Genomic DNA, 24,921 nt, shown 5'->3' on the forward strand with positions numbered 1-24,921 from the left:
GTCTATGTCTCAGCTATACCTATTATGTTTTATTATTTTTGGTCTTAGTTTTTTTATTTCGTTTCGTACACTATTCTATCGTATCGGTTGCATAAATAATCATAAATTATTATGTAAAATAATAATTAGGTATATCTGTCCGCATCACTATAGATGATCACACTATAGTATCGTGTTCTACTTATTTCAATACATATTTTTTGTTCTTTCACAAAACAACTTCTCACTCACACATTTTACATCCGTCGTGCGTACATAAGTACAAATATATTATATACATATATAATATTACAAAAATGGTCGATAGTGTATACTATTATAATATGGTATATATCTTATCCGTACACTTATACTTTTTGAACTCTTTCCTGCACATATTACATTTGATTTGATGTATTGTCTTTATTTATAAAAAAAAAACCTAGACACTTAAACACTGCATTTTTTTGGGGGGGAAATCATGATGCCAACCAAAATATTTACAATTGGTGTACAATTTTTTCCAAAATTTTGCGGTGGTGGCTTTTAATCGCATTACGATCATTATTTTTAGTATAATACTATAACTGCAGCGACAAAAAAAAAAAAAAAATAGAAATAAATTAAAAATATTTACACTTAATCATCCGGTGTGTGCTTGGTGATTCGGTTTATTGTTATATTTTATTTATAATAAAATGATTATGTGGCGGTTACGAATTTAACTATGTATCAGCGGTCAAAGGTTGATAATAATTGTTATTATCGTTTGTGATATTACTAATACGATTACGGTTGTATCCATTTATATATTAAACCAATTTAAATAAACAATCGTGGGTGGTTTTGCTGCGATCTCTTCGATAAATGATAATTTTTTGGTGAATGCACAATGTACAAAAAAAAAAAAATGTCACAATGTTCATTGCATATGATCGAGGTTGTTAGAAACATTATGTACGTTAATAATATAAATATATATATTATGCAGTACCTAAACGTCAATCAACGTCGACAAAACGAAAATTAAAATGCATTTTTTTTTTTTAATAAGTGGTTTTTTTTTAAATATTTTGAAAATCATCCTCTAATGCAAATTATTAATATTAAACGTTAAAGGTGATAGGCGGTGAATTGCAAGAACGTTTGATTCCGGTCCCATACAGCAAGAGCTCCACTGACCAAGCTGTAAGCCGCTTTCTTCCTTAATCTGATTTTTTTTTCTTGACATTTTTTTTTTTGTTTGTTTGATTTTTATACGTTTTTTATTTTTTTATACTTTGGCCCGCTATTTACTAACGCTACCTACTACTATTACTACTATTACCGTTACACAACTGCCGCCGCTACCAACCGCCAAAATCATTACTACCAGTATTACGACGGTCGTTGTTTTTTCTTTAGACTGCAGTCGGCCTCAACTAACGCTTATAGTTTGGCCAAGTCCTTTTTTTTTTGTTCTATCCCGTAGGTAGATCTGTTTAAACGGGTAAATCGGTGTTTGTTCTATTATAAAAACCGGTTAGGCACAGTAAAACGCACATATCACCTACCCTTCCTATTGCTGCCTAATGTATACATAATAAATATTTTTATGGGTCGTTTCACCAAAAGTGGTTCATTTGCATCCACGCAAAAGTTCCAAGATCTATATGTCTTAGGCTGAAACCTTCAATACCGCTCCCACGTTGGAATACCATGGCAGCGTTGTCTGCTAAAGGTTGATTTTCGGAGGAATACCATTCAATCAACTGCAGTAAACTATGGGCATCTTATTTTAGATGTTGCCAACATTGGTACCTCGGTCTCCAGTTGAGTTTTAAATTTGTCACCAGGTTATGCCTTCCTAGGTTTGAGAAATATTTGTATTAAAGAGTTGGCCACCTTGTATGTTCCCTCCAAAACCGACTATAACGTTGCCTTTGTCTGGGAAGCAGAGTTGTCAGTATCGTCGTGGCGATAGGGTGAATTTTTGGATGTCATTTTTTACTCACTCCGCTACCCTGTCAATCATAAGTCACATCACGTAAGTAACTTTATCCTAAATGTACATTAGAGATAAGACATTGTCCGGCAGTAGATCCGCGTATCGTTCAAATATTTCATTCCTAATAAAAAGCCAAGACAAGTCCACAGTTTCCATGGAAATTCTCACATCCCTCTGTGCCTCGCTCTCCCGGAATTGGAATTATGGGATTCTATAGTGTAAATGAAAAGCAAAACGTTTCCACGATGACCTTGTTTTGGATTTTTACCTTTCAACAAAGATGATCATTTTTTTGCGAAACGACCCATATAATATATTATGACGTGATATACATTTACCAGCGACTTCTTCCCGACTTTAACCAGTTATGATGTTAATCGCAATGTCGAAATCCAGCCGAGTCGCATCTAAAGGGCGGGACTGGTTTCCAAATCCTAAAAAAACTACATTTTGAGATTTTTAACACAAGTTCTACGGGTTGTAGATAAACAAAGTTTTAGGTAAATGACCATCATTGTTTCGTGGTAACGATTATGCAAACTGCGAGTGTCATGATGAAGCTTTGGTTTTTCGATTAAAAAAATGGAAAAGCAAATCGAATCATCGCATAGTTTTCTTCTATATCTTTCCCGCAGCTTAGTCCCGCACATAACCTTTCTTGGGAATAATAAGAGTTATCACAATTGTGGTTATTCTTATTTCATGTACCGTGTCTACGTTATGACTGACGCCAAAACTGTTTTTTTCGCTCCACCTTAATCCACAATAGTTGAACGTTTATTTTCAATAAGGTCAATCGCACTCAAAGCCAGGCGACGGTTCTGTCCAGAGTTTTTACCGAATTTTAGTGCATGGAAATGTTGACCGCATTACAAATTGTTATTTGTCGTTTTACCTATTTGTTTTATTTGTGTACTTTCCCAAAATAACAGTTTGAACGCGTGTGTGTTTTTGTTTGGTTTTGCATACGTCTTGGTCGTTTCTTTTTAGTTAAAAAACAAAAAAAAACAATAAAATGGGCGAAGGGGGTTCAAAAATAACCTGTATAGTTTTTCCACAACGTTTTTTGTAACATTTTTGTCGTATTTTTTTAATTTGTTTCGTGATAACTTATTGTTGTGCATAAATCGCAATCGATTGAATATAATACCAGTCCGAACCCCGTAATAGTAGTAGAAGTCTTAGTACAATAGCGCCGAAAATACATAATTTAATATATTATTACGTAGTGGAATATATTATTATTTAGTATTGTACTTACGGATGAAAAAAAAACGCTGCTGTTACCTACCACGCTCTGCTACCAACAGTTCCTTCTTAATTATTTATCTCATAGAGTTTGTTATGGGTTTTTTTTTTTTTGTATGCACGTTGTGTGTTCAGTTTGTGGTTTGTATTTGTACGATATTTACTAGCTTTGCATGGCTTTTTTAGTTTATATATATATATACAAACATATGTATGCATATAAAATGTAAACTATTTATATACATATACATTTTTGTTATCATGTTATTTTATAAGTTAAATTACTACACGGACATGTTTTTGTATGGCGCACTTGTGTTTTAATATGTAAACCGGCGGCGATTTCGTTACAGTTTGTGTGCGTGTGTTTAATAATGCACCTGTGTGCTTTTGTGTGTTTGGTGTGATTTAAAAAAAAAAACTAATCGACGTCTTCGTTTTAATTTACACATTACATGATATCCATGATAATCCATCTTTTTTTTTTAGACCGGTAAAACAATTTTTTTTAATTTACTATTGTAAATAACGATAATTATTTATTTATTCCGTTGTTATTATTATTATTATCATCACCGAAGGAAAACAAAAAAATATTAATATATATTTTAAAAAAAGTATATATTAAAAAAAAAAAAAATAGTAGAAGTGGTCAGGTGGAAAATGCGCGCGTGTGTGTTTATTATTATTATTACATTATGTTATCATTTTTATAGTGATAAGCCGATAGACGTAAATAATAGGCGGTAACGTTGTTGATAAGGCTGACATATTATATATATATATTTATTTATATATGATATAATATAGAAGAACCCGTATTCTTTTTTTTATATATATATACATTTATTTATTTGTTTATAGTTATTTACCATTTTTATTTTATTATTATTTATTTTTGATACGGTTCGTTTTCGTTAAATCGTTTTTAATGTTTGCATTATAATATAAAACTTAAAAAAAATTCAATCGCCGCCGAAGTTAAAGGGGCAACGAAAAAAGTCTGCACCCGCACCACGTTAGAGGTAAGGGTATAAAATATAAGTAAATCTTATGAGTACACATCATTTTTTTATTTATTTATTTATTTATTATATATATTTTTTTTAATACCTAGCCCTCGAACGTTTTATTTTCTACTATAATTTAGCAAAGCAAAGCAACAACAACATTTTCCACTGTATTATACTTGTTCTTTTTGATTATTGTCGCTTAACACAAAAAATATACAATACACATATAACCCTATAATCATTTATTTTTACTTTTCATTTTACAATTATTACTAACACAGACAGTATTGCATTTATTTTATTAATTCACTGAATTTATATAATCACTCAAACAATTAAATAACAATAATAGTCATAGTAAGAATAGTAAGATTAATTTTTGGTTTTTTTAATACACTATTATACAGTTTAAGGATAATAATAATAATAATAATAACAAACTACAAATTTTCTATACATTTAGTTTTTCTTTATTTGTGTGTGCGTGTGTGTGTGTATGCGTTTTTTTTTTTTTTGGTTTTAACTACACGCGTGATTTATACATTTATTTATATATTATAATATATGTTTATTATAATATAATATTTATTGTTATACTAATTATTTATTATTATTTACTTACATATTTTGGCTGCTAAATGTAATTTTTGTTTTTTTGTTTCCTTTAATTTTTTCGTTGTATTTTTTTTCGACGAGCCCGACTCATGAATTATGCTCGTTGCCGCTTATGCCAATGAGTTATGTGTGTGGATGATTTTTTTAAATTTTAATTTCATATTTTGGTTTGCATTTGAATACATGATTAATTTTTTTTTTATGTTTTCCATCGATTATTATTCATTTGTTGTTGATTGATTATTGTTCACCACTCTGCCAAGTGGGGAGAGATTACTGAGAATTTTTTTTTGTAACCCACACATGTTTCTTTTCAGAGATTGTGGCAAGGTCAAATGGTTTGACCGGTTGTTGTTCGTCTCGGACACAAGGCACCACACACACGTTAACAAAAAAAAAAATAATTAAACAAATCGGGCCTTTTTATTGCTATTGTTTCGCAAAATAAATGAATAGTAGTAGCAACTAACGATTATTATTTTATAATGAAACAAAAATTTAAAAAAAAAAAATGTATTCAAAAGTAATACGGGAAAGAGTAGACGCGAATAGACTTAATTGGTGATGAGAACGGCCTTTAACTTTGTATTATGATTACTATTATTATTATTATTATTGTCATGATTGTTAAAACATTCTTTTCGATCGCTCTGTATATTAGTATATGCATAAACATACATATACAGATGCGTGTGTTCAATTCTGCCAACAATAGACTTTTTGTTGTTTTTTTTTAAGATTTATATTTAAAAAAAAAAAAAACATAGACTTGATTAAAAAACAAAGCGAGCCTTAACTTATTAATATACCATTGCCAAACGTTCTTCCGATCCATAGCTCTAATATTATAATTGTCGAATAAACATGTTTTATGTGTATACACATACACGGAGCGATATTGTTAAATAGTATTATTATTATTAAATTAGTTACTTATACATTATACTATGATGTTGAACTGTTTTTGCCACGGGGTTAATCGTAACTATATTAGAGGGCTATAATTAAATGATAATAGTTTTATAGGGTTTAATTACGTTTAATACGAATAATAATAATACATTATACGATAATAGTGTTACGTTATATTTCTCCATTTTTCTTTTTTCTTTTTTATACGCTTTATGAAACAATAAAAAAACATTAGTTTTTGACGTTAACGTAATTTATAAATAAATTTAAAAAAAAATACAATTCATAATACGTGTGTTAGGTTGTACGACAAATCGCGCACTCTGTAAAACACTGCCTACTCTTTTCTGGTTTTCCAATTGACATTTAAATTTAAATATCAAACGTTGCCATTCGTTTCACACACTGTAAGCGCAGTGTCGCCAACGTAGTAATAATTTAATTCTAAAAAAAATAACAAATACACCTCGTGCGCGATATTTTTCTTACAGCCATACCGACGTATTGTTTACCGTTTTTTTTTTTTTTTATTACATTTTTAGTATAATAATTTTGTTAACTAAAATTAGCGCTACTAACGTTCTAGAAGTTATATTACTATTACTATTATTATTATTATATATAATTTTTAATTTAACGACTAAGATCAACAATCATTTGACTACATTTGACACTATTCGAATTGCACCCTGCACCGAATATTTATGTATAACATTGACACACACACACACTCACACACACTCACTCACTCACACACATCCCTTTACGATGTCCAACAACATTCGACGACTCGCATACTATCTATTAAATGACTTAATACATTTTAAACTACATTGCTAATTGCAAAAAAAAATCCTCACTTGGAGCGTTTGAACGTGTGTGTGTGTGTGTGTGCGTTTACTTAAGCTCAACAAATTTCTATTATTATTATTATTATTATTATTATTATATTACATTATTTTTGATAGAAATAAAAATTATATGTTTTAATGTAATTTTAGTACTTATATATTAAAAAAAAAAGCCATTACTAAAAGCCAAATAAACAAACGCTTTTTTAAATTATTTATAACGACTATTTAAATTTATTTTTCACTATCTTAAACATTTGTCCGCACACGCTGCTGATGTCAAATAATTATTATTAAGCTATTTACAATACAATGTATTGTGTTTTATAGTAGCGATGAGGGAATAAAATGGGATAAACGGCTGTTTAGATTTATACTTAATTAGATGTATAATAATAATTATAAAAAAAAAATGTTTAATCTTTTTTAAATAATTGCATTACTTGTCTCGTATGAGATACTGTTATTATGACTTCATAGTTTTGTTTGTTATTAGTAGTGACCGTTGATAGTATAATTAGTTCTAATATTTTAGTGTTAATTAGTATTTAATTACCAAAAAATTCTTTTTTTTTTTCGATTTAATTATAATAATAACTATTAGCGTAAGTCAAACGCTTCTTTATAAAAATATATAGTTCTTTTATTATAATTATTATCATCACCATATAAATAATATTATACATAGTAAGTAAATAATATTAAGTGGATTCCGTCAATAGTTTGTTGAGTATCTATTATTTATATTATTATTTCTGTTAAAAAACTTTTTAAAAACCAGTTAATAAAATTGCACAGCAAAAAATAATTTTAAAAAAAAATACACTTTTTGGTATACATTTTTTTCATATTATATTGTTGTTGTCCTGTAGTTAAATCGGTTAACCGTTTTCAAAATCCGGCAGTAGCACTGATTACACTTAACTCGTATTATATATATAATATCATACACATAGCGTCATAGTGCCAATATGTATGTATTGAAATTCAACGAATGTACGATTTTTGGTAAATATATTCAAAACACAATAAGCTTAGCGATGGCACCTTTTGGCGTCGAGTGTGTATTGCGTGTAGAAAAAAATACAAATAATAATAACGCAAAATAAAACATTTATCCTCGACTATAATACAATTGTTGTTGTATACTTAGGTTACTATTTTTAATGGTCAATAATAACGATGATCTTCATTGCAAAAACATCTCTCTCTTTCTCTCGTGGCTTATAATGATACTATTACTGTATTGTATAATTAATTGTGTGTGTCCTTTGACTTTTCACTTCAACACACTTCTCTCACATTATACAGCACTTATTACTGGTGTTACGGACTCGACATACTATACTCATCATGATACAATATTATTTAGTTTAACGCGGAAATACAAATTTTGATTTTGTGTGTGTTTTTTTTTAGAAACTATGTTATATATATGTATATTTATATACGTACAAAATGATACAATATTGTTGTTGTACGAGTGTATATCTTGGTATGATGTGGTGTTTATTGTTGTTGTCTGGCAATATTTCTTTATTTTTTGCATGCTTGTATTACGAACCGTTTACTGTTTTTACTGCCGTCATACATGTATAATTAGTACATAAAACCATACTATTATTATTATATTATACACGACATTTTTTTTATACCATCTGACAACAAACCGTCGCCCCCGCCGCCGCTGCAGCAGCACTAGAATATTATTATTTTGTTATTATTATTATTTTTCGTTGATTTTGTTTTGTATAATAATATTAAGTCATCATAGCTGAGTAGACTGGACCACAATGTCGTGTGTGATCATTATCCATTACCATTATCCATCGATCATTATATCATTTTTCCAACGACGTTTTACATGTATTATTATCTAGCGTGTACTTAGCGTTTTTATGTTTTGTTTTTTACCCTTTTTGATATTGATTTTTTGGAAACTTTATTTTTTGCCTGCGTATGATTTTTCTCTATTTTTCCTCCTTTGCCGCTCACCGCCTATTCGACGATGATTATTATACATTTTTATATAATACCTATATTGTGCGTACGATTACGTGCGCTAACTCTAAAAAAATAATTTAAGTCTTAAACTATATCTCGTTTTGTTTTCTCGCTCACGATATCGAAACGCATATAATTACTTCGGATAGGCATTTATAGTATCATGTTTTTTCGCTGTCGACTCGTGTGAAAAACCCGTCAAATGGATCACTTTGTACAAAAGTTGTCCTGTTAGCTTTAGATACTACTTTGGGCACGTTTCGAGATTAACGAGATTTTTGTTTTACCTTTTGTCCTGTACTAAATCGACGTTTATTAAATTACTATTTTAATTCGATTCCCGTCGCTGTTAGCCACTGTCGAAGAGATTCGCCGTTTTTGTTTTCCGTTACTTTTTATCACTGTGCCTTATGGGTATTTCCAATCACTTAGATGCAAATGCAGCATTCGCTATTCTCACCGCCTGATTTGTAAACTCAGCCTTTTTTCTATTTCTTTGTTGGTTACTCGGAATCATTGTTTTTAAAGAGCACATGAAAGATGTAGAAAACTCTACATTCGAATTGCTTCTGGTATTTTCGAAATTAGCCGAATAACACATTTTTTTAGAAAACGATTTTCATCAAAAACTGAAATTGTACAATGCCCGCAGTTAAACACATAATTGTTGACGAATCACTCATACTGACAACTCGAACGAAAATAGTTGTTTTTCAATAATAAAAACAAATTTTGCCTGTAGCTTTGTAAATCAGGTATTACAAGTCAGTTATTAAGTACAAATTTGTCTATAATTCTTATCCATGCTGAGAACGGCCGTTAGAGATTCGCGTGTCACTCGACATCGTTGAATTATTTTGCTGTTCTCGTTACTGTTCGTTATTTTGCTTTGATGGGTTTTTCCTGTTTAACACTGTAAAAATAGCACACACACACACACATATACACATACACAAGTTTAGGTTAGGTTATTCTTTCGGTGACTCTGTCGAGCATTCCGGTTTGTTTTTCAATGCAACTCAAAATGATCCACAAGTATTAGCTCGGACTTGTCGACCCTTTATCGCCTATGTTGTGAGCTATGACAGATCTCTGGCGTTAGGCGATTGTTGTCGGTCTATTCTTAGGCCTTGTAGTGTTGCTGCTGCTGCTTCGATTCACCGGGGCTGAGATAACTCTCGTGACGGTTATTCGGAACAGCGTGTTCCGAAACGCCCATTCGAGCGTTTTGTTTATTTATTTTTTATTTAATTTCTATAAAAAAAACAACCCTTCCTTAATAAAAAAATTTTTAAAAAAACAGCAGCGGATGGTGTGCGATGTGGTGATGATGCTGCTGCTCTAAACTGAGTCTTTGTCGCAGCTATTGCTCTGTCCAGTATGTGTGTGTACATAAACAAATTAGGTGTTCGCACTTGACAACCGAATATTATTATGTTACACTCTCTCCTTTTAAATGTATATATAAATATATATATATGTATACAATAACTATTTGTTTATACGTCTATATATATACATTTATATATATATATGATGTATGTTATGTAAAATGATGATTTACACAATTCCAATTTTTTTTTTTGTGGCGATTATTGATTTTGTTCAAAGGTGGCCGTGAAGAATAGTTACTAGTTCGAGTTATGTCGGCGGCACACTGACCGTCATTGTCGCCAACCTTATTCTACCACCACCACTACCAACACCACCAACTCGACCACAAAACACCGACCACATATACGACCTGTACCACCACCGCGGCACGTGCAACTAGTCCGCCGTTAAAAAAATTACATTTTCGTTTAAATTCCAATTGTTTAGAAAACAAAAAAAAAGAACAATAATAGTTTTTTTTTTTATTACAATAATAATAATTATCACTCCTATTTAACTAGAACTCTTTTTTTCCTATGATATAGAAATAATTGACTAAAAATGTTTCGATATTTTATCCCAACGACAATACTACTAGGTATAATATATATTGTAATTTTCATAGTTTTAGTGTATTTTAATATTATAATATTTTTGTAGAGTTACCTACTTGTATTATTAGTTTTAGCCAAACGGATACGATACCTAATATATAATAATATATGTTTATATATATATATTATTATATAAGTTTTACTATTATTATATTAGCGTTTTGTTTAGTTAGTTATTATTTTTTCGTTCTTATTAATTAGGAAGACACAGCAATATTAATTATTAGGTACCCGCGTTGTTTGTCATTTCTATAAACTATTAAAACTTTTATTGTATACCTATTTAGTTGGAACACCTACTTTCGTTTACTTCTTTTCGCTTTTTTTACGCCTTCCTTGTTAATATATTATGCTACGGTAGTCGTTTCGTTACAATCATCGTTCTCTAATATACAAAATGTATATTAAACCGCCATTGTACTTAATTTGCGAGTTAAGGTGCGCTAAAAAGCGTCGTTAAAACTAAAAATTATTTAAATATATATATATATATATATATGTATATTTGCTCAGAGTCAGTCGAGTCCGTTTTGTTTCAACCGTTGTTATTTAGTTAGTAAAACTATATGAGGTGCATCGGAATAAAAAAAATAAAAATAACATTAATAATACCTAATAATATTGTTAGCGTTTTTACTAGAAGTCAGTATTGTTGTTGTTATTTTATTATTGTTGATATACGATAAATATTATATTAAAAAATTGACTATTGTTATTAAGATTACACGTTATTAAGATATAACATATAATTAAAAAAAATAGTATATAAAACCGCCGTTACGTTTTGGTAGTTTTATTTAACAAATAATTTAAATATATTATATTTTAAGTAGGTAAAAATACTTGTGTTGTTTAGTCACTATATAGTTATTGATCACTCCACGCGGTTTCCAAAACCTGGTGTGTGCCTTTTTAATATAATATATTTATAGTATTATTATTGTAATAGTTTATAGCGTTAAGGTTAATTCCATAGGATAATGTTGTTGTCTGTTTTATTTATTTATTTTTTTTTTTACTCAGTTCTCATAGTATTTTAATAATATAAGTTGTAATAATTAGAAAGATGATAATTTATTAACATACCTAATCCTAATCAATACCTACCAAACATTATAATATTTCTGTACGATATAATAATAACATGTTATAATTTATTATATTGATACACTATGTATATGAAAAATATAGTCAACACGCTTTTGAGCATATACAACAAATATGTATATATATTTATTAAAATAGTATTTCTATTCATGGTTTATCTCTGTCGGTATTGTGTGCTGACTCAACAGTGAAGAAGCAGACTCGGTCCAGGAAACCAAAGATGTGTTTTTTTTTTGTATTAATTTATTAGTATAAGGGGTGTACTCTGTAGGGGTACACTCACGGTAATAATATTTTGGGAAAAACCCTCCCAAAACAATATTTAAAACACACGTGCGCGCATGTACATGCATTCATGTATATATTATCGTATTTGGACTTAGATTTGTGTGGTCTGGTTACCTGGTTTTGATCGGTTCACACCTTGAGTACAAATTGTGTATCTCAAGGAAATCATTTGCGCACTCCGCTACCATCAACGGCGTTTAATGACCGCCGTTACCACTTCTACCATTGCCGTCATTACCACAATAATTTACCACTACTACTATTCGGACGATAATAACATAATAAAATAGACAATATTATGTACATATATAAATGACGAGTTGTTGTGTCGTTTCAATGTATTTTTGATTTGCCGCTTGCTTATTATTATACAATATGCATTTTTAACCTTGTCGCTTACATACCTACCTGTAAATTGTCTAGATACGAGAACCATGTTTTATTTATATTTTTTACTATTGCTTTTATATGCTATACCCAAATCGCTTATTGCATGTACACATATACTCTACCAGCTATTGCCTACCCATTTCTTGTACCGCCAACAGCCCTCTTCCTCGTCTCCTCGCCGTTTCCTCGTCCGAATCCGCTTATACATACATCAAAAACAATATTATTATTTTAATTATTGTTACCACCGCCCAACACCCCTTTTTTTTTATCGGTATACACATAATGTGTACTCGATATATTATATTTAATACATATATACATACCAGCTATTACCATACCACTGTCATCAAATCATTAACGCATATATTATATACACACACATGTATGTATTTTTTTTTTTTTTTAATTTATCTTAACCAATCTAATCTTAATCGAGCATTTATTATTTATTACTATATACCTATACATCGTAAAATGCATACTGTGTGTGTATATTATAATATTATTATTATGTCGCTGCCGATGCCGCCGCTGATGCTATATTAATAATGATAATTTATATATAAATATTTGTTTTTTTTTTTATCATAACAAATCACTAACCATATAGCTAAAATATATTCATGCCTATAATGCACTAAACGGACTGCTCGTGATCACATGTCGAACCTATAGATTTTTTCCAATATGGCTTCCCGGGAAAACCGGCAAACCATTTTATTTTCACCCCAGATTTTGATATCGTCAAAATACGTGCGAGAGACAAGCGGTGGTATTCCATTAAAATTGTGCAATTCAGTTGAATCTCTTTTCTTCATACTCATTCTACTGATTTTATCATTTTCACTTAATCAAACGTTACGTAACCCAATCCAAATATCTACACTAATCTCTCTTACCTGTTTGGCTTTCCTCTCTTTTTTTGATCTATCGTGGTTGGCTCAATCTCGACTTAAACACTCATACCTTATCATCAAATGTTTCATCTTCTCTTCATTGCAGTGTCAAACACTCACATCCACCTTTGTCATTTTCCTATAACACTTCTATGTCTTTATTTATTACATCCACTCACTTCTTCGGTCTACTCCCACCCCTAATCCCTCTACGATGATCTCTTGTTTTACTATTTTACATTTCTCCCTTATTTTTACATGCCAATACTACTCAATATGCTCTTTCATTTTTACCGTCATTGGCACAGCTCCCAAACTTGTAAACTCATTACTTCTTCTATTCTCCGCTGGCTTCTGCATAACTGATCCCAAATACTTAATTTTCCTCATTACAGTTCCCACTCGTTATCCAAGTAAAACTTAGGTTCTATGCCTGATTCTTGTTCGATTTAGCACATGCAAAATAGATCTTATTTTATACTTTTCCGCCGATTACCATTTCTTCTATCCATTGCAATCTCCTTTAGTCATCTCCATTAATACAGTTTCTACCTATTACCAGTCTTGCTTCTACTTTGATCCATCAAACTTATTAACTCCTCAATGTTATATATCTTAGTTAGGTCTAACCAAATCCCTCAAAGTTTAGTTTTATACTGATTTGTCCAGCTACTAGCACAACTCTCCGAATATATTTTAATATACGAGAACTCGTTACTAACCCTGTCAATCACGTTGGGTCACATATTTTCTCATTGGCCAGCCCAATCTTTACATAACACTTTATGTTCATTTATTATACCGCCTTTTTTCTACTTTCAGTCGCTCTTGAATCTTCTGTTAACTGTATCCTCAGTAATTTTGTTTCCCACATAAATGTCTCTACTCAATCTGCTGCTTGCTCTCCTTGGTATAACAGCTACACTCTACCTTTGGATCTTAGCCTTTTACAGACTCCTATATTCGTTATTGAACTACTTGATTGTAATCTGATTGTCGTGTGTCATTGTGGTTACCTTTCCTACTTTTGGCGAACTACCTTAAGTGATCCGCACGAAATCTCTGATCTAATTTCCTTCTACATCTTATTAAAATACCACCTCCGTCTCTCTCTCGCACGTGGTATGAGATGTTATTTTTTTATCAACCTTTTTGTCATCCGGTGAAAGTGACAGACTCGTGTTTAAATAATATGTTGTGTGGTAAGTTACAGTCCGTCTCATTCGCACGGAGACTTGAGGATTTGGTTTGACTAGGGTCACGACCGGTCTGCTTAGAGTTGTTGTAAAATATTACTCTATTGTAACGATAATCCATACAAACAAAAAGTCAGTGGTACCGACTTTATTAATTTAGTATATTATTACTATAGACTTACACGAAATAATATATATATATATATATATACAATCACAATTGCTCCAGCTATTTTTTATTATCATTTACCGCATTCCTTTTTATTTATTTTTTATATTTATTTAAATCGGTCGATTTTGTATTTCATTAGATTTATCATATTTTAATTATTTTTTTTTTAACGCGGATAAACGCGCACACGCGTAGAGTAGGTTATTGATAATTTTTTATCGTTTTTATTATTATTATTACATACGAGGCGCTCAGATGCCAAACCGATTGATTAACTCCACTTTTTTTTCAAATTGCAAATAATAGCATGGTTTGATTAAGAAGTGTATAATTTTCAGTGGTCAAGATAAATAACTACTACTATAGTTGAATTTTTCACCACTAGAGTTCGCTAAGAAAATTGACAATTGTACTTACATACATTGTTTTGAATAACTAGTTTAACGGTTTGGCATCTGAGCGCCTCATATTATATCATCGTTGTGTGCTTAACGCATATTATTATTACCTATACACACATACCTATAAAAAAATTATTAATCAAGATATATAATATATTTTTTTTTTTTTTTTTCTGCCCGTTCTCTTCTTGCGGCGGCCCGTACTCTACCCACTGCTACCACTACACTACTACTACTACTATTTCTACCAATGTCACTGTTACCACCCGTCGCGCAGATACGAGTGGTTAACGCTTTCCGCCAGGGCCTGGACGCACGGTACGGCGAGTCGCTGGCCGAGGTGCTACGCAAGCAGCCGTGCTTCAGCAAGCGGTTGTCCGCGGTGGCGGCCGCTTCGTCCGGCGGCGGCGGCGTCAGCGGCACCAACAACGGGTCCATCGACTACGTGGACAGCGAAAACACAATGGGAGTGCCGCACATCGACGTGGAACGCCTGTCGTCGCACAGCCACACCGAGACGGCCGTCTAAGGGGGCGTTCACACGGTGGTGTTCATAAATTCATAATTTTAAAAATCTAATTAATTAAATATTAATATTTTATTATTATTATTTTAATAAGTAACACGATAGATATACATATATATATATATATATATATATATATTATATATTCGTATGTATCAACGATAGATGGTAAATCATACTTAATTTTATATGTATGTTATATATATATATATATATATATATATATAGATAGATAGATAGATAACGCGCGCGCGAAAAATTTCAACTAAAATAAATATTTAAATTTAAATAAAAATCTTTTTTTTTTTTTTAATTACCGGGGATTACCGAAATAGTTAATAATAATTAAATCGTTTCGCTTTTACTAATTCATAGTTCTTTTTTGAGAATATACATATATATTTACAAACAAATACATTCACACTTATTTGTATATGTATATAAATATATATATAAATGTACATTTATATTACGTATACACATATTATATGTACGCTTAGGGTTTTTACAAACCCTTTATGTGTGTGTACATGTATATTTATTAATATATACGGATATACATGTATTTATATTATTATGATTATTATTAATTATATATAATGTAATGTTATATCGCGCCCACCTCGCCCGAGCGATTCAGGTTCGCCAAACGAAATTTCACGCATACTATTATGTGCCTTATATAAAAAAAAAGACCTTAATTTTTTTTTTTTAGTTCATAACTGTTTAATTTCGACCTGATCGAAGAAAATCCGGTAATAAGATAGGTGGGACGGGGTGGGTGTATAGTTATCGTTGGCTAGTTGGTAGTGCATTGTACATGGAAATATAGGCGAGGTAATATTGATGTTTAAACATTTTTTTTTCCCGTATAATAAAATATGTAAATTATAATTTTTAATATATTACTATGAAATTCGTTAGATTTTTAAGTATCGTTAAGGACTATTTAAAACAAAACAAATAAAACGTTTAACGTAGATTTAATATTTATTCGCCTCTCTCTATAATAATATATTAATATTATGTTTCTCTCTACTCTCTCTCTCTCTCTCTCTCAAGTAATTATAATAAATTTCTCGCTGCCGCCGAATATGCATTTATTTATTTATTTTATTTGTATTAAATATATTATAATAACGTTAATATTTCTATACTTAACTCACATACACACACACACTCAATTAAACTCACGAACACTTTAAAGTTTAACGTGTGTACTTACATATATTGTATGAGTACATAAGTTGTACACACGTGCGAATTTCACATAAATTAAATGTTTCAATTAAAATATACATATATACATTATTACAATAATGTTATAACAATTGTGTTCCCTATTATTAAATATATATATTTATATATATATAAATATAATGATAATTTTTTTTTTAACAAACAAATAACAATTTACACGAATAACGTCACTCGATTACAGTTGTAATTAGTATTTATTTTTACAATAATAATTTTTTTTTATTATTTAAACAAACTATTTAGACACGCGTTTTGATCAAAAAAAAAAAAAGGTTACAAATTAGTTTAGTTTAGGTTTTTGATTTTTTTTTTTTTTAGTCGTAATAATAATATTTATCCTCTCTTTTTTTATACTTAACTTAATATTATTATTTTTTTTTTTGTTGTATATATACATTTAAAATAAAAATTACGATTAAATAATATAGATTACAATTTTTTTTTAAACCCCTAAACAAAAAATGTGTTTCAACTTTTTTTAAAATTAATATTATAATTATTATTATTATTATTAATTATCTATTTATGTTTTTGTTTTTTTTTTCGTTGGTTATATTTATTATTACATAATTAGGCAATAAGCGTCGTATATGTGTACATATTATTTAAATTATTTTTAATTGAATAAATAACAACAATATACGTTTGACTTATAATATTATTGTAAAATTGTAATGTTATTTTTCACTCGTCGTAGGTAATACTATTATTATTATTATTATAATTATTACTACGAATAGTATTAATATATTATTGTGTAGATTATTTTTTTTCTTTTCCTATCCCAGTCGATTTTTAGCTGTGTAAAAATCTAAAAAAAAACGCGTGTAAACTAAAACACGAGACGAACAATAATAATTGTATAAGCTTTTTACATTAAAACATAACAAACAAAGGTAAAAAAATGATAAAAAAAGTGCTGCTCAATATATTATTATGTACCTAAAATATGCTCTTGTCGCGTCGCATATACTTTTAGCCTTAAACGTTCATTATTATATTTATATTATTATAAATTTATTATCGTTACTTTATACTTAATAGTTGTTATTCGAGTCTCACCATGATGATTATAACGTGTATACTTAAATATATATAAAAAAGTGCATAGAAAAACATGCACACCGTCAAACTGTAGTAGTATTGTACGAGCACGCTTTAAAATTATAATCCGTTATTAATAATTATTATATTAGAATATAATATATCGAATAACTATTACTGTTAATCATTTTTTTCCTCATTGTCGTCTATATATGTGTACAAAATATAATAATATATTATATAGTTGAAAGAAGGTACGCTTTTTTCTTATAGTTATACTGTTTGGGTCATGACCATAAAATATAGGCTTGTCCTGGTATTTTTTCTTTTTTTTAATGAAACCACAAAGTCTTAATGTAGTAGATATTTGATTTGAAGAAAAAAAACAACATTTTAACAGTTAATATCATGCATTCCTACTTGAACAGCAGTAATGGCCGAAATTTGTCTTATACTCATTGAAAATCATTCATATGTAAAACGTTTTTAATTTGCATTCTTAAAATGTATTATTATAAATTATATTTTATTCCTCAGTTAATTTGAGGAATAATAAATTATATAAAGAAAAAACCGAAATTTAGATAGGTAATGTAATAAAGTGTAAGTAACCTAACCTTTTCCTTTCTACCGTTAATGGGAAACCGTTTTTTTTTTAATTATTGTAGTCTAAACTTGTACAAACAGTTTTGTATAAACAACACTTTTTTTGAATTTATTTATATTATTATCGACTAGGTTGAAGGTATTTGAAATACATAATATGTAGTATTTTTCCTACAAAAATAGTCTCGTGTGATTTGTTTTACACGTAGGTCAATTAATAGGTGTACAACAGAATATAATAAACATTTACTTACCTTAAAATATATTGTTTTTTCAAAGCTGCTACGATTTTAACATGACTTAACAACAAAAAAAACTATTGTAATTTCTTTAGCGGGATAACGTTAATGGGTAATAAATAATAATTATGTTTGAGTTACCAGGGTGGTTACTGGTACGATACTTTGTGGTATGAACCGGTTACCATTGCAATAAACAGTGCTACCACGTCCAAAGTTTAAAAAAATAATGTTTTAACCCTTTGTAATATTATCGTTGGAGTCTCAGTAGGGTTAAAGTATGATTAATGGGATTTTCAAAACACAACATTATGCTAAAAAACATATACATCAGAGAAATTGTACCCGCAAGGTACTGCATTATTGAATTATGTACACTCCCATTTAGAAAATGACTATTATTTTGAAAATAAAAAATGTCTGGCGTTGTACCTATTGTTCGTCCACCTTTTATACACGGGCCAAAAATAAAAATATCAACAATAATCCCAATATGCTATTAAAGCGGTATTAACAGGTAACAACATTTGAGTTTTAATTAATAAGAATATTGTTCTAATTATTGTATCTAATCGTGTGCTTAGATTTCTTTGTTTCAGTTTTGGTTAATAAAAGTCCAATTTTTCCCTGTCTTATGATCCGATTTCTTACTGTCTCTCACGAATCATCCATTATTAGCCGGTTCTCTTATCAATAATCTCTTATTATTATCGATTTCCCCTTATCACTGTCCCATCCCCTCTTTGTGTCACAAAACTTCACTGTAGCTTGCTGATGTCTAATCAATAAACTACACCCAAAACCGCGCAATTTCGAAAAAGTCTTCTTAGGTCGTGGGCCTGTGTGATGTATACATACCTAATAATAATTGTTTAAAATACAAATATTATACTAACTTTTATTTTTTTGTGTACGTTCTATAGGGGCATATACCTCATTATCTGTTAAGTACGTCTGGAGGGCCAAGAGACGGATACAATATAGAAGACGAGAGGCAAGCTTGAACCGCAACTGAACTTTGCTGAAGAGAAAATACTTGAAACAGAATTTTTTTTTTTATGTTATGTAAAAAATATTTTTTTTGCTATTGTTATACTGGTAAAATTTGAAACAGTTATTTGATTTTGTAATGTGTAGTTTAATTTTGTTATCAAAAAAAAAAAATATATGTCTATAACAAACTGTCAACTATTTGTTCTCATTATATCGTTACTTTATAAATTATTAGAAGTGTTTTTAGTACAAAGAGATACAAAGCGGTTAGTATACAATTTAATGTATATCTTGTTCCAAGATTCTTGAATTAAACATCTTATGATTTTATTTAAAGTACAAGCTGTATTTCAACCCCATCCTCTCTCCATATCCATATTATATCACTATCCCACTCGCTTGTGTGTGGCCAATCTCAAGAAGTTATCTACAAAATGGAAAAAACCTCATCTAAATTGAGTCAGTAGTTGCAGAGATTACTATGGAATTATATAGAATTGGCACTAACAATATTGGACTTTACTTTATATTATATGTAGATATTATGAACTCCAAGTTGACATAGTACAAGTAAAAATGATTTTAAAGTAAATTTTTGTAGCATCACATTTCACAACTATACTTTCTTTTTTGTTTTAATGGCTATATTAGGTTATTTGAGATGAAAATCATGATATTTTAACACCGATACTAACCGTGTAGTTATTTAACGGTGACAAATTTACAGCGAGTCGTAGCAAGAGCTTATATAACTATAATAACAGTTTAGGTCCAAAAAAAAAAACCTGCTAGCCATACAATAATTGTGTTAATGTTTGTTTTACATGCAATTTGTAGATATGTATTTAAATTAAAAAATACAAATATTGGCTGGAAATGATTGGAAAAATTATCATCTACCTTAACGCCTCTTGGTTTTGTAAATCTAGATTTTCAATGTAACCTAACCTAACACAATCACACACAGTAGTTAATTTCGGTAGGTACCTATTTTAACTATGAAACACAATAAAATATAGCAGTATTGGGTTTACATTCTGTGTCAAGTACCTAATTAAATAGTCACCATGTAAGTTTAACCGGACTTAAAGGTCTAACGCTGCCATCATGAGATGTCCTACGACAGTCTCTAAGACGAATTGGCTGTATAATTAAAAAAATTTTAAATAGGCTTTGGAAACGTAGGTAAGTATCATATTTTATTGAATATTATTATGTATTTTTATTAGATAGGGCAAACTTAAGAAAATAGGGAATTTGTATTTTTAGTAAGTTATAAATAAGGCTAACTGTTTTTAAAAATACCAAAGATAAAAAAGATCTGAGTATAAAATGCAAGTCATTAATTTAATTTGTTAAATAAAAACAGGAATTAAATAAGTTAGACAGGCGGCTTTGAAATTTGTTTGTAGCTGAATCGTAGTGTTTTGAGTAGTTTGCAGATCGTACTTGTCCGTTTGACGTCTTATCATCTTGTGATAACGCCGTAGCTATTAAAACAAAAAAAAAAACAATATAAGACATGTAAAAAAACATTAAACTTGCTGTCTTCTTTAATATTTTATAGGTAGAAGAGAAATGTACAAAACATTATACTTAGACTACAAAAAATCAATTTTATGGAACTCTAAAAGAAATAAAGATTGATTTTTTGTCAAACACTAATTGAAAAAAAAGGTCAGCAGTGATTACACTTGGATTATATTAGAAAAGTTTACATGGTTTAACGTCTGATAAAAAAATATAAGCCGAAGACAAAAAATACTTGCCTGTAAAAAAGAAAACTTAATTATTTCTCGATATTTTACGATAAGGTTTGTTTTCTAAACGTTTTAAATTTTTTAAAAATTAGATAACATAAAATTTTTTAACAAATATTAAATTTAATTATTACTATCTAAAATAATGTGTTTGGTTGTAACCCAAAAACAATTTTGCAGTAACTTAATAAAAAAATTAAGGACACAAATCAAAATAATGTAATCCAATTTGTGCTTTGAATCAAAAAGAAATAATGTCTCATACAAAATACATAGTTTTCTGTATACACTGATAACCAAATTAAATTAATGGCAATTTATTTTGTAAATGTGTTGAAATATTTTTCCTTAAAGAAAAAAAAGTTATAATTTTTAAAAGTATGCAACTAAACTATAATATTTAATACATCATAGTAACTTTTAGTTAATATAAAACACAAACCATCCTTGGTCGTAAATTGTTTGAATGGCTTTTGAATATTTAATCGTTTGAAATTAGATTGTTTCATTTAAAAAATGTTTTGTAAAATAACCAGGTGTTGTGTAGATATATTAGTCTAATTCTGAAAAAAAATATATAAATATATATATTTTCCAAACACAAAAAAAAGGTTTAAGGAAAATATGCATACACATTATCGTTGATTTGTACCCATTGGAATTTGGAACGAGACCCGGTAAGTATTTTTTTTCCAAGGAAAATTTCCCAAAACAACCAAAATTTAAAGAACAAAAATGAGTTAGTCATACTTTTATTTACTACTAAGACAGATACATAATACAACTACTAAAAGTAAAATAATTTTCACTTATTAAACGATTTGCCCAGTTTCATCACAATCTATTCTTAGTTATAACATTTCCCTCGATATTAAATTAATAATGAATATTTTACTTGAAATAATTATGATACTATAATTATTACAACTGTGGAAAAATACTAACAATTAAATTGTGAAATAAAAAAACAGCAGACATAAAAATATCAACGTGACCTTTATAGAATATATTGTGTAACTGATACTGCATCCTTTTAACTTTTTAAGTATTTTTGTTGCTTTTATAATAGCAGTTTTATTTAAATTAATTTACTTATTCATATTTTAAAAGTTAAACCAATACACGTGAGAGGAATGTATTGTAATTAAGAAAAGTAGAGGAAGGTCAAAAAATAAAGTGATTGTACATAATTGAGAACGGCCAATGTGTGCACAGAGGTCGTAACAATTTTTGTTTTGTATACTTTTTTACAATAGCCTATTTACTTATTAAGGTAAGCATCATCTAAGATGGGAGAGACTCTCGTAGAGCCACGCTGCATCATATCCTGTCATTCTGACTTGGTACTCCCCGTGCTCTATTTACTCGCATATATTTGTCTTGTAGACCGCAACATGCCACATTACTCCGTACCGACCTGTAAGGACAGCCAATTTTAGAGTACTTAAAACACAGTCAAAAGATTATTGATCGACTTATAAAAGATAAATTAATAGAAATACCTATGAGATGACCTTTTTGCTTACATTTTCATAGCGTTCATAATTCATCACGTGACAATTGATTCTACTACTACTGTTCAATATACATCTACAATAAAAGAAAAAAACTTTGATTACATTATATTTAATATTTTACAAGTTTTAGACAGCAAGTGCATTCATACGCATCCGACTTGAGTTCTTTATGAACTTTGATTTGATCAAGAGACGCCAAGAATCCGATTTCCACCACCGATCGAGTAGACTTCTCGCCGCTGTCGACGTTGCCCGAAGCAAAACCATCTAAATTGTCATCATCAATGTTAGCATTGATTGTATTATTTAGAAATTACACTGCTATTGAATGTAGTTTAATTATTTATTGTTGAAATGGTTACTTCGAGTTTGTATTCATCATAATTCTTATCACGTTGCATATCTGTACGAAAAATAAACGAAAATCTATCTCTTTCCGATTGTACTGTTGTAAATGCAATTTTACATTTTACTTAAAATGAGTTAAACACTATAATTTAAGACAAAATGTTTTTTTGAACACACAAGGCAAAATTTTGAAATTACAATAATTTCAATTTTAATCTCATGATAATGAAATGCTGATAACATTTTTTTGATAACAGTTTCTTCATGTTCGACAACAAGTGATAACATCCAAAAATCATATTTTCTATTAACGACTAAACATTTTCAAATGAAAAAAAAAAATTATTTAAAACTTTAAAAGTGACGATATTATTATTTGGTTGGACTTTATTTCGACATTGATAATTAATTTAATACCTAATCGACGGTCATACGACATTACACTGATTTAACTCCAATCACAACCATTACACGGCAAGGGTATGTACATTTATAAATGAAAATAAAATTTGTATAATATTATCATGTGTAATAAACTTAAATTAGTGCAATATATGTGACAACAAGCGCCGTAGATTTTTAAAACATTTATATTGTACTGTCAAAATTGTACAGTAATCTCCCGTCTCGTTTCTAATATTTAGGATTGAATGCATATTTTTACATAAATTGTATTTTGTACATTTTATTATTGTATAGAAATAGTTAATTTTCTAACATGAATTATAATTTTTGTTTTAGTCGTCTTATGTCGTCTTACATTCAGTTACTTAAGCCGTTCTTACCCGAAAACACTGTTCTACCTCAGGTAGCTGAGGACAGTGTATCGGCCGAAACAACATTGAAGGACAATGAAAATGTTACGCAAAACAAAACTACCGAGGAGCCGAGTAAACGATATACGTTTGATTTTGAACAATTGGATTGGAAAAAGAAGCCGATAAACAGTCCGTTGTCCAAAAACGCTTTTCAGAAAATCGAAGAAGAACGATCAAACATTGAAAAGGACATGGCTGCGTTGGAGGTTATCCATAAAGAAATATCAAAGCAAAAAGACTTAATGTGCTCGTTATTACGGATAAAAAACGAATTAAAAAACAAACAACCCTCTGAGAATCCTATTATAATTTCAGACTAGAAATTGTAATCTTGTATGAAATGTAATCTTGTGTAATATACTGTATAAAATGTAATATATTTTATAGCAGGCATTTTAGCTTTAATACGGCTACAATTTTTTTTTCCTGTTGACTGATTCACATTTAACATAAAAACTGAAAAAATCTGTCGTCAAAATTGTTTAACCTCTACGATGGTAGTCTATAATTAATCAAGATCAGACATAAAATATTAAAATGTTAAACCATTTAGCGGTAATGATGTTAAATATTTTCCATTACTAAATAGTTCATATTTTACCTTTAACAAAAAAAATTAAAGTAATTTAATAAATTGCATGTCGTTAGGGTTTCTGTCTTGGACATAATTTAATGATTTATCTTATCCACATATCAATAACTGGCAAACTTTGTAAGCCTTTCATACATTTTAAACTCTTTTTATGATTTTGTGTATAAA

General features: G+C 29.3%; 1 protein-coding gene and 2 long non-coding RNA genes across 11 annotated transcripts in view; 2 read left to right on the forward strand and 1 right to left on the reverse strand.

The window, feature by feature from the left end:
- The window catches only part of LOC126836897 (plasma membrane calcium-transporting ATPase 3), a 67,339-nt gene extending 51,592 nt beyond the window's left edge, over window positions 1-15,747 (forward strand). For 2 of the 8 annotated variants that reach the window (XM_050570607.1, XM_050570606.1), the window contains exons 15-16: window positions 1,099-1,167; window positions 15,328-15,747. In XM_050570607.1, the coding sequence (XP_050426564.1) occupies window positions 1,099-1,167; window positions 15,328-15,579 (321 nt within the window). In that variant the 3' untranslated portion in view covers window positions 15,580-15,747. Of the gene's footprint in view, window positions 1-1,098; window positions 1,168-5,159; window positions 6,037-10,220; window positions 10,663-15,327 lie in introns of those variants that run through there. The other 6 variants (XM_050570613.1, XM_050570614.1, XM_050570612.1 and 3 more) reach the window with 5 other exon arrangements.
- A 5,293-nt stretch (window positions 15,748-21,040) lies between these two features.
- On the reverse strand, window positions 21,041-23,552 carry LOC126836658 (uncharacterized). Of its 2 annotated transcripts, none has more exons than XR_007685362.1 (6): window positions 23,358-23,552; window positions 23,145-23,262; window positions 23,005-23,068; window positions 22,744-22,921; window positions 21,921-22,041; window positions 21,041-21,208 (listed from the first exon to the last, which is right to left on the reverse strand). It is a non-coding gene; the product is annotated as an uncharacterized LOC126836658 (long non-coding RNA). The 2 variants fall into 2 exon arrangements; XR_007685363.1 differs by lacking the exon at window positions 21,041-21,208 and adding an exon at window positions 21,341-21,487.
- Window positions 23,553-23,646: 94 nt separating this feature from the next.
- On the forward strand, window positions 23,647-24,545 carry LOC126836832 (uncharacterized). The gene is made up of 2 exons (XR_007685401.1): window positions 23,647-23,823; window positions 24,085-24,545. It is a non-coding gene; the product is annotated as an uncharacterized LOC126836832 (long non-coding RNA).
- Window positions 24,546-24,921: the final 376 nt, after the last annotated feature.

This window comes from Adelges cooleyi, unplaced genomic scaffold, assembly GCF_023614345.1.
Source record: "Adelges cooleyi isolate 19-005CV unplaced genomic scaffold, UGA_ACOO_1.1 ACOO_flye_CR_arks_rails_tigmint_CR_PRNA_247, whole genome shotgun sequence".
NCBI lineage: Eukaryota > Metazoa > Arthropoda > Insecta > Hemiptera > Adelgidae > Adelges > Adelges cooleyi.